The 18,327-nt window shown below is 35.4% G+C and overlaps 1 protein-coding gene across 1 annotated transcript in view; it reads left to right on the forward strand.

Moving 5' to 3' along the window:
- The first annotated feature begins 254 nt into the window (after positions 1-254).
- The window catches only part of SYCP2 (synaptonemal complex protein 2), a 58,115-nt gene continuing 40,042 nt past the window's right edge, over positions 255-18,327 (forward strand). Inside the window, exons 1-14 of the mRNA XM_065415027.1 lie at positions 255-278; positions 2,233-2,373; positions 4,567-4,695; positions 5,747-5,851; positions 7,461-7,485; positions 9,979-10,064; positions 11,003-11,091; positions 12,293-12,327; positions 13,036-13,178; positions 13,257-13,309; positions 15,312-15,357; positions 15,595-15,690; positions 16,584-16,644; positions 17,745-17,893. Of these exons, the coding sequence (XP_065271099.1) occupies positions 255-278; positions 2,233-2,373; positions 4,567-4,695; positions 5,747-5,851; positions 7,461-7,485; positions 9,979-10,064; positions 11,003-11,091; positions 12,293-12,327; positions 13,036-13,178; positions 13,257-13,309; positions 15,312-15,357; positions 15,595-15,690; positions 16,584-16,644; positions 17,745-17,893 (1,182 nt within the window). The remainder of the gene's footprint in view (positions 279-2,232; positions 2,374-4,566; positions 4,696-5,746; positions 5,852-7,460; positions 7,486-9,978; positions 10,065-11,002; positions 11,092-12,292; positions 12,328-13,035; positions 13,179-13,256; positions 13,310-15,311; positions 15,358-15,594; positions 15,691-16,583; positions 16,645-17,744; positions 17,894-18,327) is intronic.

Raw genomic sequence — 18,327 nt, forward strand, 5'->3', positions numbered from 1 at the left:
GATAAAGCAAAGAATTGCTTGAATACTAAAAATAATCTAGGGTGCATGGTTGGTCTCTGAACAAAACATAATACTTCTTGTAGTGCCCCACTCAAATTTTTAGAAATTCTAATGTACTTTCTTACTGACTAAAAATTAAACCATGCTTGTCAAATCAATTGTAAACTCTACTGGAAAATCCATTTTAGTCATTTGTATTTTTTCTATGACATTTTGTTCCTTTGTTGTACAGCTGATTATGTGAAGTTGCCAAAATGCCAGCTAAACGTGAGGTGCAGGTATGTATTTGTAAGGTAGGAAAACTGTGTTTACTGTGTATTAGTTAGTTGTTGGTTTAAATTAATTAATTTACTACCTTTTCTAGTCCCTAGTTATAAGTAAAGATTTAAGTATATTATTTAACAATTGAGCACCATTGTGTGCTTATTGACGTAGAAAAATATAGGAATACTAGGTCAAGAACTCTAGTTCCTTTCCCCAAGGATTTTACAATGTGACAAATTAGAAAAAACAGTTTGGAAAATTGAAGAATGTAAGAAAATCAGGTATTCATAGACATCTGAGATGTTGAAGAAAGCTTGCATCACTATATATCGTTCTTGTTCCTTTTCAAATGATAGCTTTTCATCTTCCTAATAAAAAAGCTATGAAATGCTAGACAGACAACGCAATCTCTGAGTGACCCTAGGAACGGGACAAAGAATACCAACCTGTATTATTAGTATAGCCCTGCATGGATACAAAATTTGTATGCACATCTGGTCCACGAAAAATGATCGACCAATATAAAGCAGATATCTGCAGATTTGCAGGGCTTTAGATATAAAATTTGGATCTGCATCCATCCACAATCTGCAAAAATGGTCTGCGGATGTGGATATCTGCGGCTGTAAAGCAAATATCCAGGGATTTGCAGGGCTCTAATTATTAGGTAAATTAGAAAATTAAGAAAATACCACAGAAATAAGATATATTTATTCCAAACCTTTTTTTTTTTAAGGGACAGGTATACACTTTGAAATGAATAAGGTGCTGTAATGTCAATGTTTAAAAAAAAGATGAGGTGGGTGAGAGACAAGGTTTCCTGAGGAAGAGCTTTGTGTAGCTCAAAAGCACCCACCTTGTCTCTCTCACTAATAGAAGTTGGTTCAATAAAAGATATTACCTCACCCTCCTTGTCTCTCTAATGTCCTGGGATCAACACAGTTACAATAACATTGTATACAATGTTTTTAAAAGTTGTATTAATTTTGCAAACTTTTGGGGAATTTTATTTTCAGCTTGAAACAATTCTTTTGTGAAATCACTATTTTAAATTCAGAACCATCATGTGTTTTGGCGTGTCATATATAGCTGTACAGTAAATAGAATTTTGATGGTATGAAGTAAATAATATTAATGATAGAATGTCTTATTTATACAGTCAACTGATTCTACAGACCTGATCCTGCAGACACTTAAGTACATGAATAACTTTTCATGAGTAGTGAAGTGAATTCTATGTAGTTTTGGAATACTAGGAAAAATGCTTTTTTCTTTACATGTTCAGCTTTTCTTTTAAACAATGGTATGGTAGCACTCAATGAGATTACTCACAAGTGTAAAATTGCTCATGTGTTCTGGTGTTAGCAGGATTGGGCCCTATATTTGATATTAAAGATACTGCATCATTAGTTCTATGGCATAATTCTGAGAGGTAGCTTTTTAGCACTGTCCAAGAAGCTGAAGTGCTAACGTTGTACTGCATGACTGTTACTAACAGTTAAGGCTAATTGTGTTTAACACTTATAATTTTAGATTATATTTTCAAAGAATAACTGTAAGGAAGTAGGACAGTGTGGGTCCCAGTCTTGCTGCAATTGAAATCAGTGGAAGTTTGCTATTGACTTCAATTGGACAAGGAGCAGGCCATTGCTTATTTAAAAAATAATAATAATAGTTTTTGCTTGATTTTAGTTGATGTCAGGCTAATAAGAAGTAACAATGACCAGTGTCTATCAACTGTTGTCTTTTTCTCGTCACTTAGACATCTGATCTTGCAAAGTGATAGTGTTTTATAATGCACTTTTCCACATACTTTCAATATTATCATATTAATATGGAAAAGCACCACACTATTAGCTAAGATCCTGAAGAGGAGTGTGTTAAAAAAAATTTGTATCAAACCTTGTTAAAGTAATATAAAATCTCAACATATAGTAATGTAGTTATTTTTTTTGTTTTCTTTAGCAGTTGGAAAAATGCATAGATGATGCCACAAGAAAAAATAACTTCCAGTTATTAGAACAATTTCTGCAAACAGAAGGATGTGATAACATTTCTCATAAGTGCAGCAAACAGTTTTTCAACAAATTTGACAAACTTATATGCCGGGTAATTTGCTTTTTATTTCAAAAAGTTTCAGGCTATTATTGCTTGTGGAATATTGCAAAAAACATTGTGGGATGGTCTGGATTACATCAGCAATTCACTGGAGAGCTGAAAAATAATAAAGAATCAAAACTCAGTGTTTGATAGTGTTCTTAAATTAGTATTTCCTTCAGAGAATGAAATATTCGTTATTAAATATCTACTGTTCAAATTTCTGTTATTTCAATACACTGACCTTAGGTGCTTTGTCATTTTTCACATTTGGCTGGTAAGTGTCACTTTTCTATCTGTACTAATTTTCTTAATACTCTTCCACCATCTCAACTTATCTAAGGGCACCTTCCTGTGCTCCTTGCGCAACCAAAGTTCCCACAGAGATCATTCTGTTCCCTTTTCACTTCCTTTCAACAAAGAACCATGGGTCAGATTTTCAAAAGTCCTCTGCTTTCATAGATAGGACCCATCTTCCAGAAGAGCTCAACACCCAGAAGCTCCCACTGAGAATATACTTATTCAATTTATTCAATGGGAGCTGCTTGGTGCGAAGTATTTTTGAATAATCTGTCCAGTTATTTAGGTGCCTAAATGGGAGCTGTTGTTTGGTGAGTTCTTTTAAACATTTGACCCCTTATACTTAAGTGATCTCTGCCCACTTAAGGCTGAGTCCTGCATTTCTTTTGCATCCAAAACTCAGTGTGCATGTGCAAAGAGAGGTTGTTGAGAGTTTCTCCTCCATCATAATCCCTATATAGAGGCCAGGCACAATGAGAACTCTTGCACTCTTACTGGGCTAGTGCTTCTGTTGGCTCCAGCCACTAGTCTACAGAGATATATGAGAGGAGGTTGGGGCAGAGTGTGGTGCAGAAAGGAAGACATGGTTCACCTTCTTTAAGGATGATGCAGTGTCTGCCCTCCTCTGAGCTCCAGGAGGTATTGCATTTCCCTGACCTCCCTCAAGGGCAGTATGATTCCACATTGTCCCCAACATGTGCTTGCTTAATGCCACAATTTAACTCTGATTAATTACAACAGTAGAGGTCTGCTGGTTCTAAGGCTACTAATTAACCTTTCAGGTAATTTATACAAACGTTTTATGTTTGTCTGAGCCATTGAGAAGAAATTTCACAATTATATTGTCTATACGATCTGTATTGCTACAAGAATATAGCAGAGTTTTTAGCTGCAATGCTATGCTTGTATATAGCCAGCAACCTAGCAAAAAATGTCTGGTGCATGCTACTAGCGTTTTTTCTTTAAAAAGATCTTCCTTTATGTCCACAGTATACTTTTGGATATTTGAATCGATCACACTACATTATATTACTTTTCCTCTGTAATGGTGACCTACTTCTTACTTGACCATTCTAAAGCACCAAATAAATTCCATAGCAGTCATATCTTTTAGTGTTACATTCAAGACTAGAAATCAGGTTACATTCAGAGGAGTTTACAATGGCATTGCAGTGCTTACTTGTATGTATCACTTTAATATCAATACTCCCCATGTACAGTTATTCAGTAGTCCTGTGTTAGAAATACTAATTTTGAAAAAACACATTTCATTTTAATATATGTTAATTATACAAATGTAAACATAATGAAATGTGATTATAATCTTACTTTTTCTAATTGAGTTACAGGGTATTTAGAAGACTGTCTTGAGGTGTTTTAACAATTATTGTGACCGTTTTTTTTTTCTTTTTTAAACAAATGCATTTTTATTTTTGAAAGGTTTACTTGCTTACTTGTTCATCTTGAGATTGTTCATTTGTTCCTGAGGTAAGGTGATTCTCTCACCAGGAAGAAAAACTTTTTCATATATGCATAAATTAAAATTAGTTACCTCTAATTTTTCAAGAATAAACCTCAACATACTGCTTGAAAATATGTAGTTTTGAATGAAAGCCTTAGATTTTATTTGGTTTTACTTTCTCTGACACTAAAATTAGATATCTCTAGTGACCTCCAGTGGTAAAGAGTAGTAATGAAAGGGTATAGATTACAACTGAATCATTGGGGCACTGGTCCAACATTTAACAGCAATTTTTTTTCTCTTTCTCTCCAGCTGCTTGAAAGAGAAATATTATCCAAGCATATGTAATAATTTATGAGAACACAAAAACATTTATTTTGCTAAATGAAGTACAGATAGCTTTATACTATACACTGAAGCTTCTACTGGTATTTCAATTTTAGGAACTTGACAAACAAGAAGTCAAGAATGTTTCAACTTTGCTAAATTCTCTTCAGAAATATGGTAAAAATATCATCATACCAGGTGGAGATGGTTTTCAAGCAATGATCAAATATGGTCTTGTTGAAAAGATAAGTATAACTAAAATCATATGTATTGCACTATAAAGCATATATAATGCTATGGGTAGTTTAATAAGCAAACATTTTTTTCAAGATTGTTAGAAATTTTGTTAATTCAGAAATAATTGAAGACAAAATAACTGATTAATCAGTTCTAAATATTATACAATAAATTATATCTTGTAAAGAGATGTTGATACAGCACAGTGAAGTCTTCATAAATAATGTAAGGTGTAATGAATTTAGATATTCTAGTAATTATTGTAATAACAATGATGATAGATATTTCATGTAAGCTTTGTTCCTGGGTAAATTAGGAACCCTTTGTATTTTTGAAAAAGGAGAGAGAAGAGAAAAGAAGTTCTGTTTTAGGTTTTCATAAAATACTGCGTTAGTGCCAAAAGCTGGAATTTCCTGGTGCAATGTGTTAATAAATTTTGCATTAGAGCTAGCAATAGGAGCCTTAGATCTAGCACCTTCAAGGGGTTAACATACAATTTCAATTAATTACTACCAAATCAGCCTGTACAATGTGTGCACCAATCCATGACTCAAACCTGTATATTCATACTGATCTTATATAGACCACTTCCAACTTACATTCAGTATCTGTTTCACTGAATAGAATTAATGGTGGTAGACTTAGAAAATGTTTGCTGCTAGCTTGTTTCTCAGTTGCTTTCAGAAAAAAGAGAAAAATGACAAGATGGGTGATAATGGCATGACTCTATTCACATTTATAGGCAGATTTTCAGCCAGCCTTGTACCCTCTCCCACTTTTTTGTGTAAACAATAGCAGTAACAAAACTGGGCACATAGTTATTGTGAGTACAAATCATGCAGTAGGATATGTAGTTACAGAAGTGATCACTTTGATCGGTAGAAATCAGCTGCATTTTCTTAAGTATATGTGCAAAATTGGAGGCTGCAGTTGTAATCTACTCAAAGAAATCTGGACACTTTAAAAAATAATAGAAAAGAATAATCTGGAAATGTATAATACAAAAAGTTGCTTTTTTGCTTCATGTTTAATAATAAAAGTAATGTTTTTACCCTTTACATGGTTAGTTGGTTTGAAAAGGCAAAAGAAATTCTGATATTTAGAAGAAATGAAAAAAATGAAGCACTTACAAGTCTAGTTGAAGATTTCTTCGATGTTTTGATGGTAAAAATATTTCATAAACCATTTTATAAAATATTAAGCATGTATTTGTAAAAACAGTGATTTAACAGCAAAAGTTATTTTCAAACATTCTTTTCCTACTTAATTTTCTTTTTCAGCTAATGTTGCACTGATGTGGTTTTTGACAAAAATAGATTACCAGCTCATTTTGTTAAAAAATACTATACTTGCATTCAGACTTAAATACTCCATATGTATAGGAAATACTGCCTACTAATAAAAGACCTGACCATGCAAATGCTTAGTGCACAAAATTTCTCAATTTATCCTATTATTTTATCCAAAAGGTAGTAGCAGTGCATGTCTATTAAGCCTCCGAAGCCCTGATCATGCAAATCAGTTTACATACATGCTTAAATTTATGCAGAGAGACAAGGTAGGTGAGGTAATATCTTTTATTGGACCAACTTCTGTTGGTGAGAGAGACAAGCTTTTGAGCTATACAGAGCTCTTCCTCGGGTCAGGGAAAGGTACTCGGAATGTCACAGCTAAATACAAGATCAAACAGATCATTTAGCATAAGTAATTAGTGCACATTCAAGCTGTGACACTGAGTACCTTTTCCCAGACCTAAAGAAAAGCTCTTTGTAGTTTAAAAGCTTGTCTCTTGGCAACAGAAGTTGGTTCAGTAAAAGATATTACCTTACGCATCTTGTCTCTAAGGACTGACACAGCTACAACATCACTCCATATAACTTTATGCCGTCATTGGCACTACTCCTGTTCATAAAATTAAGTGTGTGCATAAATGTTTGCACCATTAGGGGTTTAATTATTGACACGTATATTCTATATTGGAATTGGAAAAGGTTCAGAAATCATGCGGTAGGGTACGCAGTTACAGAAGTGATCACTTTGATGGGTAGGTAGAAATCAGCAGTAGGAAAGGTTCAGAAAAGGGCAACAAAAATGATTAGGGGTATGGGACAGCTTCCATATGAGAGATTAATAAGACTGGGACTTTTCAGCTTGGAAAAGAGACAACTAAGGGGGGATATGATAGAGGTCTATAAAATCATGACTGGTGTGGAGAAAATAAATAAGGAAGTGTTATTTATTCCTCATAACACAAGAACTAGGGGTCACCAAATGAAATTAATGGGCAGCAGATATAAAACAAACAAAAGAAAGTATTCACACAATGCACAGTCAACCTGTGGAACTCTGCCAGAGGATATTGTGGAGGCCAAGACTATAACAGGGTTCAAAAAAGAACTACCGGTAGATAAATTTATGGAGGATAGGTCCACCTCTGGCTATTAGCCAGGATGGGCAGGAATGTGTGCCAGAAGCTGGGAATGGGCGACAGGGGATGGATCACTTCATGATTACCTGTTCTGTTCATTCCCTATGAAGCACCTGGAATTGGCCACTGTCAGAAGACAGGATACTGGCTAGACGGATCTTTGACCCAGTATGGTCGTTCTTATGACAGATGTATTGAAATAGTATACATGTTTTAGTTGTGGGAGAGAACTGTAAAATCTGAACATTGACCAAATATTTTTAGGTACATGGACACACAGTAAATTATTCTGCATGTTAATATGTAAAGTGTTTAAAATGTATTCATATTCTCATTTTATTATAGCTTGTACATGATACCAACAGTGAAGGTATGTACAAAAATCAGTATTTAAGTTACTGTTATTTTGCTAATCATATCCACTTTTTGATTGATCACTACTGAAATAGCTTCTTTATATTACTGGCAAAGGATCTGATCTAGTCAAAATCTATGACCTTTGGAACCATGTGTATTCTGGAAGGTCTTGGATATTTGATCTAGTATGGAAACCCCCAAACAAGCAAGCATTTGTGGAGCCACCTAGAAACACAAGAGCTCAAACAAATGAGCTTTTAAGTCCTTGAGAAATTAAAGCTCCTCACTTGCAGATACCAGTGTGAAGGTAGCAGAAAGTGTTCCCACAGTATGTTGAAGCAGTTCTCCTATGTGGTCATGACTGGACCATGTGCATACAGAATTGTGTTTTGCCAAACAAGTGTGACATTTGTTAAATTGCTGTAGCAACTAATAAGCACATTCTTTTTCAAGTATGTGTCCATGAGGATCTCTCACTATGTGGGCGAAGTCAGCATCTTTCAAATAAGTGTCCATTGGGCCACACCAGTGCCATGCATGTCCTCGTGCCTCCCCACCCAAGATCATGGAGGGCAGAGTGACTGCAACTGTTTTTGTTTCCTCTTACCGTCCATGGCAGCGAGAGGGAACTAGTGGCGTGTGCCTGCTACCCTTTAGAAGATTTCTCTTCTACCAGTAGTTATCTACTTACAGTTAAATTTCCCTAAATACTTCTCCTTTATTGCTTTGTTTTTCTGATTCAGATAAAAAAACAGAACAACCCCAACCCTCCACCCCCAGATTTTCTAAGTTTCTCCTGTCTGATCAAAGGCAGATCCCATTAGGAGGTGCTGCAGCCTTGAACGATGTCCTTCAGTCATTCACTCAGCTGGGCCTCATAGCTAACTATAAGAAATCATCTCTCATTCCCTCACAGACAATAGAATTCATAGGAGCTGTTATGCAACTCCAAAAATGGCAAAGTCATATGTTTCTGAAGACAGATTTGTCTCTTTAGTCGATAATCACCCCAGTATCAAATTGAATCCAGCAATGATAGTACGGAACTATCTCAGACTTTAGGTCACCTGTCAGCCTGTACTTGATGCTGCTTGCCAGGCTTTACCATCATCTATTACAAGCCTGGCTAAGGTTGGAGTATTGCCCTATGAGACATCAAATGTGCATGCAGATTGTTGTTTCATCACGCAGTCTGTCACCTCTAAACTGAAGACCCCTCTCTGACCCCCAGAAATTTTAGAGAGGGGTCTTTCTCCTACAAAGACACTGATCATGGATGCATTGGAGACAGGTTGGGACGTGCATCTTGCCACCTCTAAATACAAGGAACTTGTTCTCAAAAGGATATGACTCTTCATGTACATGTTCTGAAGTGAAGAGTGATCAGAGTAGCTTGCATGGCATTCTATCCTGTCCTGTGGAATTCCACAATGCAGATTCTCACAGACAACACATCTGTAGAGTACTCTGTAAGCAAGCAAGGAGGTGCTGCTCATCACCTCTGTATCAACAGGTTATCAGATTATGGATATGATGTCAACAACATGGGATTAACCCAGGAACTCTTCATCTCCCAGGAGTCAACAACAATCTAGGAGATTTTCTAAATAGACAATCCATGACCAACTGCAAAGGATATCTGAAGAGCTCCATCATCAAGCCAATATTTCACCAGTGAGGCAATTCAATAATCCGGTTTGATATCAATGACAATGTGGAATGTCCAGCCTTTTGTTCTAGGGCAAGCATGAGCCCTTGAACAAAAGAACCTTCCTCATACCATGAGATCAAGGTCTTATGTATACCTTTCCAATCCCCTTGATTCCCCGAGTGACGTATAAGATCAGGCAGGATGTAATGATACTAATCTCCATGTTGGCTGAGACAATGCTAGTTATATTCTCCACGTCTATTTAGTCTCCTATGCCACTTCCAGTACAAAAGATCCTACTGCAAAGTAGGACGCTTTCCACAAGGAAAACGTATTCCTGTAAATGGAAAAGATATTTAATCTGGACATCTAAACACAATCTTGACATGGTGAAGGCCCTTATTCCAAAGACCCTGGACTGTATTCAGCATTTAAAATATTCTGGCTTGTGGTCACACTGCCATTTATGCCCACGGGTCGAGGAAATGCACAGTGCAGGCCTGGCCCACTACTATTTAAAAGGTTCTGAGCTCATGTTTGTGGGGCACATGCATATCTAGAGTTGAATCCACACAGATGACATCAAAGAACCTCATGTATAAGGTAAGCAGCCGTTCTTTTTGCATTTTAACTGCAATATATGGAATTTATAATGTCCGTACATTAAATATCAGCAATTTTGTGTGACTTTGGAAAGGAATTATTAATATGGATTGTTTCATTTGTAAATAAAAACATTTTTATTGGATATATAATAATGCTAGACTTGTGAATACTGTTGAAAAACTAATGTGTGCAAAACCTCTCAGATCATGGATAAACTGCTTTTTAACTCTTTTTTTCTTAATTGATTAGGTAAAATACAAACATTAGAAAGCTTTATACTGAGAATATGTACCCTTGTTGCTGATGTAAGAATCAATATTTATATTCAGCAAGAGGTAAAAAAAATTTAACCAACATTTTTATTAGTAGGCATTTAACAGAAGGTTGTGAATTTCCTTAGTAATTTAGCTAGACAGATGTGAAAAGGGGAAGAACAAAATAGTTGTAGAAACTTTAATGATCCTGCCATCTCTCTAAGAATGTACAAAAGTTTACTTGCCTAGACTAGAAATTCCATTTTAGGCAACAAAGTACAAAGTATATGCTATTTGTCATACAAATACTATAGTGATAAGCATCATATACAAGCATATAAAATAGGCTATATTGCAATTGCCAGAAATATCTCTCTTTAAAGTCTGTTAATGTAAAATGGTTAATAAATTGTATCTGTAGTATACAGTATTTTACATAGTATGCTTTCATGTCAATAAAATATCTTGGGTGAAATCGTGCCCCCGTTGAAATCAATGGGAGTTTTCCCATTGACTTCAGTAGGGCCAGGATTTCATTCCTTGGGTATGAAACTATTATAAAATCATTATCTTTTATAGAAAGACACTCTCCATTAAGGGCTAAATTTTCAAAAAGCCCAGCCTTTTTTATGGATACAAATTGCCCACATTTGTTGCATCCATAAAAATTGCAGGTAATTTTTGCTCCAGCAATGAATTGCAGGCACCCTCATTTACATCAACAAATCAGGATGTTGGCCTTTTAAGTGCTTATATTAGTGTCCATGTTAATGTAATTAATTGAAGTCCAATTGTGTTACTTTGGATTTACACTAGTGTAACTAAGATTGGCACCTGTCACTCTTTTATTTTGCTTTGTGTCACAATCTTCGTTATTTAAACATGTTCTTTTCTACTTAATATGTTGTGAACCTACATCACTGTAGGCCCACAATGTAATGAGAGAATAATTTTAAAACTTTTTTAAAAAGTTTAATAGTGTGTTTCTTTGTAAACATATTCTTTTTTCCCCTCTTTAGGCTGTAAGAAAACTTAATTCAATGCTTGATACCATGCCTCGAGAAGCCAGAAAAAAAATTATTTCCACGAAGGAAATGTTCCTTGTCATGTAATTAATTAATCTTTAATATACTTTTTACATGAATATATTGTTTACATAGTTGTGAAGAAAACTTTTTACACCTGACTATTTTATTGGATCCATTTATAACTGTACAAATGTAGGCTCTATTCAGTCCATGATTGCGTTCGTCACTACATAGCACATGGAGACTGCACTTTAGTCCATTCAGGTAATTCTTCCTTGGATGCTCAGATCTGCCCTTCTCTCAGTCATAGCTGAGTCCACCTCACCTGATTGTCCTAAAATAATTGGTTCTTGGGAATCGCTTCTGAGGAGTCTTTACGAATGCACTGGTTGGAGGTAGATTGTTCATCCAGGGAAATGTCTTGAAAGGTCTGCATAGCCAAAAGAGAAATCTCCAGGCTTACAGGTCAGAAACATGGAACTGTCATCCATGAAGAAAGATCCATGGAGTCTGTGAAAAAAATATTGTGATTTCAGAGGAGTGGAATGTGGAAGATAGAAGGAGGCTACCAGCACCTTTTTCATATGAGTAGACCCTCTCCATGGGGAGGGATGATACTGCTATATAGGATCAGCTGGCACCCCCCAACACACTTGCCCTAGGTGGATTTGAAATGAGTGGCCCTTCATTTCTTCCCTCAACAACAGGTTTTCTTCTGGTTTCTGGTTTTTAAAAACATCTCAAGCATGTGGGACTTTTCCCGGTTTCCTCTGGTGGACATGGTGTTGGGGATTTACTGTGGCTCTAAAGTTTTTTTGCAGAGCCACAGTGGAGTGGCAGAGGAAGAAGTTTGGATTGCAAATCTAAATCTTCTACGCAATCCAGAACAGGGAGTAACACCATATGTGGAGCGGGAAGCAGGAGGCATGGAGAATTCATTTCTACGATTCTTCACTACCACCCCCAAAGACTCAGAACAAAACAAATGCATCTAAAGGTCTTTCACATGCAATTAAGGATGCTTACTAAACATTTGGCCTGTAAATTCCTACATTTTAAATTACTAATTTGTCTGGAGCCAAAAACACTGCTGTTTTATGGATGCTATATTGGCCCCATTGAAGTCAATAGCAAAACTATCAATGAGTTCAGTGGGACCAGGATTTCACTCCATATTTTGAAAGTTATTCTCTCTGATGCCAGTATAAGCTTTTCTTATGTACTTTTACATTGCCATTTTATTTGGGTCAAATTGAATCATCTACATTATTTATTTCACAGGAATGATATGGGAAAGAGAATTTTAGATGCTGGAGGTAAGCACAGAACTTCACTTAAGAGGTTCATTATTAAACTGTTTAATTATTTTGATGTTATATACCCATTAAAAAGACTGGCAATAAAAAAAAGACAAGACTAGTAGTATTCAGTCATCTGAAAAATGTATTTTTCAGAACGGCAGTTAAAAATGGCACATGCAGTATTAATATACATTTAGAAATTTTAAAGCATTTGGAGTATTTTAGGTATTATTTATAATATAAATAATGCATAGCCAGGTCTATCAGTCCCTCCTGGCCTTCTCCACCATAGAAGTTCCAAAATGAATTGAAATAGTGCGGACCTTTGAGGACCATTATCTGCCAACACAGGTTAGAGCAGACTTCTGGCAGACAGTAAGCTGGTATACAGCCACCTATCACCCTTTCACCTTCCATGTGTGTTGAGTGCTGTTCTGGTGCACCTGGGGATCTAGCCTGTAATACTTATTTTTGAATAGTAGTTTCTTTAGCAGCTTTATAGCCGTTTTTGTAGGACATCACTGCATTATATGGTGGCATTTTATTTAATATCAATGTAAGAACATCTAAAATGTACTTTTAGTTTCTTTTTAAGTTGAAATAGCTTTGTTTTTTTTATATAAGACCTTGTATTCAACAATATTAGTATCTGTTTCCTACATATAAACTTTTAAGCTTGGCATTCTATTTAATTGTACTGTTGCTGTAAAATGTATGTTATAGACTATGACTTGCAAGTAGCCATTACTGAAGCTTTATGCAGAATGACATCAGAAAAACAAAGAGGAGAACTGGCACGTCAGTGGTTTTCTATGGAGTTTGTGACCAATGCATTTAAAGGAATTAAGGACTCTGAGTTTGAAACAGTAAGTCATATAAAAACACTAATTATTTTCAGAGAGAGAAAATGTTACATTACTTAAAGGTGCTCTGCTTCTTAATAGGACTGCAGAAAATTTCTTAACCAGGTGAACGGAATGCTTGGAGACAAAAGAAGGTAAATGAGTATTGCTAAAGGAAAGATGTTTTCGGGTTGGAATTGAATGGCTATTCAGAAAGAAAATGTCACAAAAAATCCCCTTTTTTTAAATGAATTCTGAGCTACAATAATATTAGCAGAAGAACATGATGCTGCTCTGTTGCAAAAACAGCCAAGGTGCCATGCACAACTATAACATTTTAGAATCAATAAATAGCAAATATAATGAGAAATGCTGAAGGGTTTGATGTATGCTCATTGCTGTTATCTTTTATAACTAGATGCTGGGTTTATAAAATTCCCAAATGCGTGTTTATAAAAAGATAACTTCAAGTTAGGGTTGTGGGAATAACTATTTCGAGAAATACATACAAAGAGTATTACAGTTTTTAAAAATAACTAAGAAATAAGAAACAGAAGTGTTCAGTTCTCTATCTTTGGTGCAAGATGAATGGAAACAAGGTCATATATGCATTGTCTGCAATCACATTCTTCATGTCTCTACTGCAAGATCCTTAGACTCTCTAGTCCTGGAAGAAGGTGGCTCTCTTAGGTACTATGGGTCAGATTATCACTGATTCCAATAGACCTACACCAATTTACATCAGCTGAGAATCTGGCTATGAGTATTTATCCCGTGATTCCTTTTTTAGGGTATCTTTAGACTGAGATAATGCACTAGTCCAGCATGATACCTACTGGAGAGGTCAGACCTAGCAGAAGTGAAGAAATATATAATATAATGTTGAGGGTACTCCACATGTCATTTTAGTCTTATGAGTTGGCAGGGTAGTTAAATGATTGTGTGATAAGCACTCATGTCAAGGGTTTATTCAGTTCTTATTTTAAAATTATTGCAGCCAAATTCTGTTTTTGCTTAAATTGTGAGGATGCATTGCGGAAAACTGGAAAATAGTTATATTTTTATAACTACCATATGCCGCTCAGTGTATCTTTGTCATATTATCCTGCATGAATGCATAGTTAGATGAAAGGAGTTGTTAAGGAAACCAGGCATGAAAGATAAAACAATGGCCTCAGTGAGGAGCTGCTCCTCAAATGCAATAGCCAGATTTATAGCTGTGAAGAGGGAATCTTCAGATCCGACTCTGGCAACTGGGCTGTTTTGTCAAGGCCAAGATCCTGGAAGATCAAAAGACCTGACCAGTTGAAAAGGTGCCACTGCAAGGGTCGGGGGCGTGGTCAGCATGCCATGAAGTTGAAACAGAAAGTTTGTGCTGCAGGCTGGCAGAGGCTGATTGTGAGCCAGGGTCATAGAATCTTAAAAATGTAGAGCTGGAAGGGACCTCAAGAGGTCATCTAGTCCACCTCCCTCCCTCCCCAAACAGAAAGCAGGCTACAATTTGATCTTCATGAGAATAGGAGACACCGAAGCTAAGTCATGTCTACCTAGGGGCTTAAGGGGAATGCCAAGCATGGACAAGACAATATGTGTATAGGTCTCTTTGTTACTTTAATCCACTTCTCTAAGCATTGTGTACCTTTTGGCAAAATAAATCATACTTTGTTTTGGAGAAGCTGCTTCTGTGTCACTACATAGTGTTGTTATCCAGAGGCTGCCAGAGGAAAACCCTTCGAGATGCCAAGCCCATTGGGCCAGCTAAGTAACATGGTTAGCAAACAGAGGCAGGATGTAACCCAAAGACTGTCAGAGAGTGGTTGGGCCATGGTGCCCCATCCCAAAGAGAAGTGGAGGCACTAGCCTATCACTTAAAAGAGATGCACTTGGGGGACAGGGAAAGAGAGGTTCTCAGCAGCAGCAGCCTATCCAGGGACTGTGACATGTATAAATGTAATTTTTAATTTTTTTAGAGTGCAAGTTTTGAATAGTCAACCTTCCTGGACTGTCCCATTGATTGTTTTCAACTCTTTTTCTCGGAAGTAGAATTTTTTGGAAGAGGGGAGGGGAACTAATCCATTATTTTTATGTTGTTCTAGTCTAGGTATAAAGTAATTTAAATAATTTTGCAAAAAGATTTACTAGATATTTTTCTTATAGAGTTTTTACATATCCTTGTTTGTCAGCAATCCTTGATAAATATGAGGTAAGTTACAACTTCATTGTGAATTGTATAGATTTTCCCTTAATACAACTGATGTATAGTTCTGTAAGTAGAGAACAATTGGGAATACATAGAGAGTAAAACAAAGATTATTTTAAAGTGCTATACAGACATCTTGTATGTATTTAAGGTTTGTTTAAATTACCTACTTTTGTGTTATAATACATTATTCTGAGAACCTCCTGTTCCTCCTAAGTTAATTTTTAAAATATATTTTAGCTACAGATACCTTTTGATGAAAATCTTGAAGAATTTTGGATTGATTTTAATGTTGGTAGCCGAAGTATATCCTTCTATGTTGCAGCAGATGATGAAGTAAGCTAACTTTCCCTGACCATATGGAAAATATTTTTTTTTCCCAAACAAAACAATCAGCCTGAAAAGAGATGTTCTCAGCACTATTGTGAAATTGGAGAGTGAATTGCAAACCAGTACAGTTCATTTTAAAATAAGTGCTAAGTGGAAATACATAGATGGTATCTCGCTTATTCTTAAAACATAAATATTAACAGAAAATGAGTGGCAAGTACCAATTTACGGCATTATTCAACAAGGTTTTTACATACTTGGAAATTGTGGCCCACATTTTGTAATATGTTTATACACACAATTTCCTGTGCAGTTCTATGCCTAAGTTGTTTGAAAATCTGTTCTTGTGGGTCCTCATTCAGATAGGCAGTGGCATTACTGATCGTTCAGCCATAACACATCAGTTCAACTTCAGTTGGGATTCTTTCACTTGCAAAATCCCTTAGATTTTTGTACACATCAGATGTGTACAACTTCAGAATAGTAAAAATTAAAGGCTGTTAAAACTAAGAATTTCCCTTCTGAATCTAATTTGCAGCTGTTCATTGCTGAATGAGTCTGCATCAAATGTTCTGGTTTCATCTTTGGAAATGTCACTCACACTGTTGCCAGATATAAGTTCTTGTACTGGTGAGTCTGAGCGTTCAGATGTGAGAAATATCTTTCTTTTTATAGAATTTTAGTTTCTGCATTTCAACTCCTTCGTTCAGAATACATTCTTTCCATCCATTCCAGTTTGTTCTGAATTGATGGATTTGAAATCTCAATAAAAAAACTGTCACAAATGTCTTGATGTTCCAGGATGTTAGTTAAAGAATAATTGTAATCATGCACATTTACATTTAATTTATCATTTAATATGAGTTTTTATTTTCAAAACATCTTGTTTTTTGTTTGAGGATCATCAATGGGAAACAGTCAGCATACCTGAAGAAGAGGTAGAAATGTATAGTCTTGAAGGTATTGACACACATGAATGTATTCTTTTACTCCTGAATTATTCTGTCTGCCTAACTATAAATTAATTTTGTATTCTGAATTACTCTGGATCAAATCCTAAAGTCCTTACTCAGTTCTTAAATGAGCAAAATTCTCATTGCTTTCAAGAACTTCAAACCCATGCATTTATATGGATACTGATTTGTCGTTAGTTGCGCAGTTGCTCTGCAAAATTCATGCTTAATTTGCTTGTGCAGTTACCACAGCTGCATACATATTTTGGGTGACTGTCCACAAGTGGCTAATTATGATTTCTTTGCATAATTAATTATAATTATAAATGTTATAAAATTACTTATAAACATATATTAAGGAAAAGCCCACAGCATGAAAGAGTGATGCATTATAAATTATAAAACTCTTTGAATCCTGATTTATGAAATTATTGCAAAATTTTGGAAAATATAATGGTATTGCAAGGATTTTATTGGGAGAATAAAATTAACTTGTTCTGCTATTATAATTATTGTGAAAGTGAATATAAATATTAATTGGGCTTGATTTCTTGAGTGCCTTGTAGTCACTTAAACCTTTACAAAACGGGTGCAAAATGTTATCTGTTAGTCTTTAAGGTGCCACCAGACTCCTTGTTGTTTTTGTAGATACAGACTAACACGGCTACCCCCTGATACTTGTTATCAGATTGAAATTCTCTACTCATGTATAACATTGTCAGTATTTTACACCCATTTGTCATTTTACACAGGTGTTACCAACTACACGAACTTCAAGGCAGTGAATAATCTGGCCCTTTTTCCAGAACATTATAAAAAATGTAAAGAATTAAACTGTATTTTCTACAGTACTTATTAATTAGTCTGAAAACAGAGTAAATATCTTTTTAAATACATTTTTGAAGGTTAAAGTACTTTGTTAGAAAAATAACTATTTTTCATACAGTTGAACGTTGAATTGTTTCATTTAAATATAATCCGGTTTAGCTTTGATTAGAGAGCAGCAGGTAGGCAAATTGAGAACTCTACATTTCAACTGAGTTTCATGTTCTTTCAATGCTAAACAAGAAGTGTTTGAAGCCTAATGAATGCTTCATCTTTATGCAGAAAAAGAGTCAAAGAAGTTACTGACAATAATTCTAAAAAATCCAGTAACTGTGGGTAATCAAGAAGGGGAGCAAATGTTCCTATATTTTGATCCTGTCTTGGAAATCATGGAAGTGGCCAGAAAGGTTTATGGTGCAAATAAATGTAAGGTAAGACTGAAATTTTCTTCCTCTTTCAGCATTTTCTGTCCAGCTGGAAAAAAAAGATTCCACTGTGGATCTGTTATTTTAAAATGGTTTCTTTATTGATACTTATTCTGTATTGAGATGCTTGCTAACATTTTCACAATAGATGCTCCAGCATTTCCATTGTAAGCTTTTCTGTTAAGGGTTAACATCTTTTAAAATATACTGCAATTGAATTTAATGGGCTATAATGGGAGTTTAATTGGAGATGCTAGAGGTTGAGATGAAGATTTATAGTATTGTGTGTCTGAAAAAATGTATGTGCAATTATTGGATGCATGCAAAGGCAGCGAATGCATTCACATGGACACTTAACTGTGTATTTACCACTGTTATGAGCACAACCCTAGTAATTGTGCATGCAAACTAGCAACTAGGTAGTGTCTTTTTCAACAGGG

Source organism: Emys orbicularis, chromosome 12, assembly GCF_028017835.1.
Source record: "Emys orbicularis isolate rEmyOrb1 chromosome 12, rEmyOrb1.hap1, whole genome shotgun sequence".
In the NCBI taxonomy this organism is placed as follows: Eukaryota; Metazoa; Chordata; order Testudines; family Emydidae; genus Emys; species Emys orbicularis.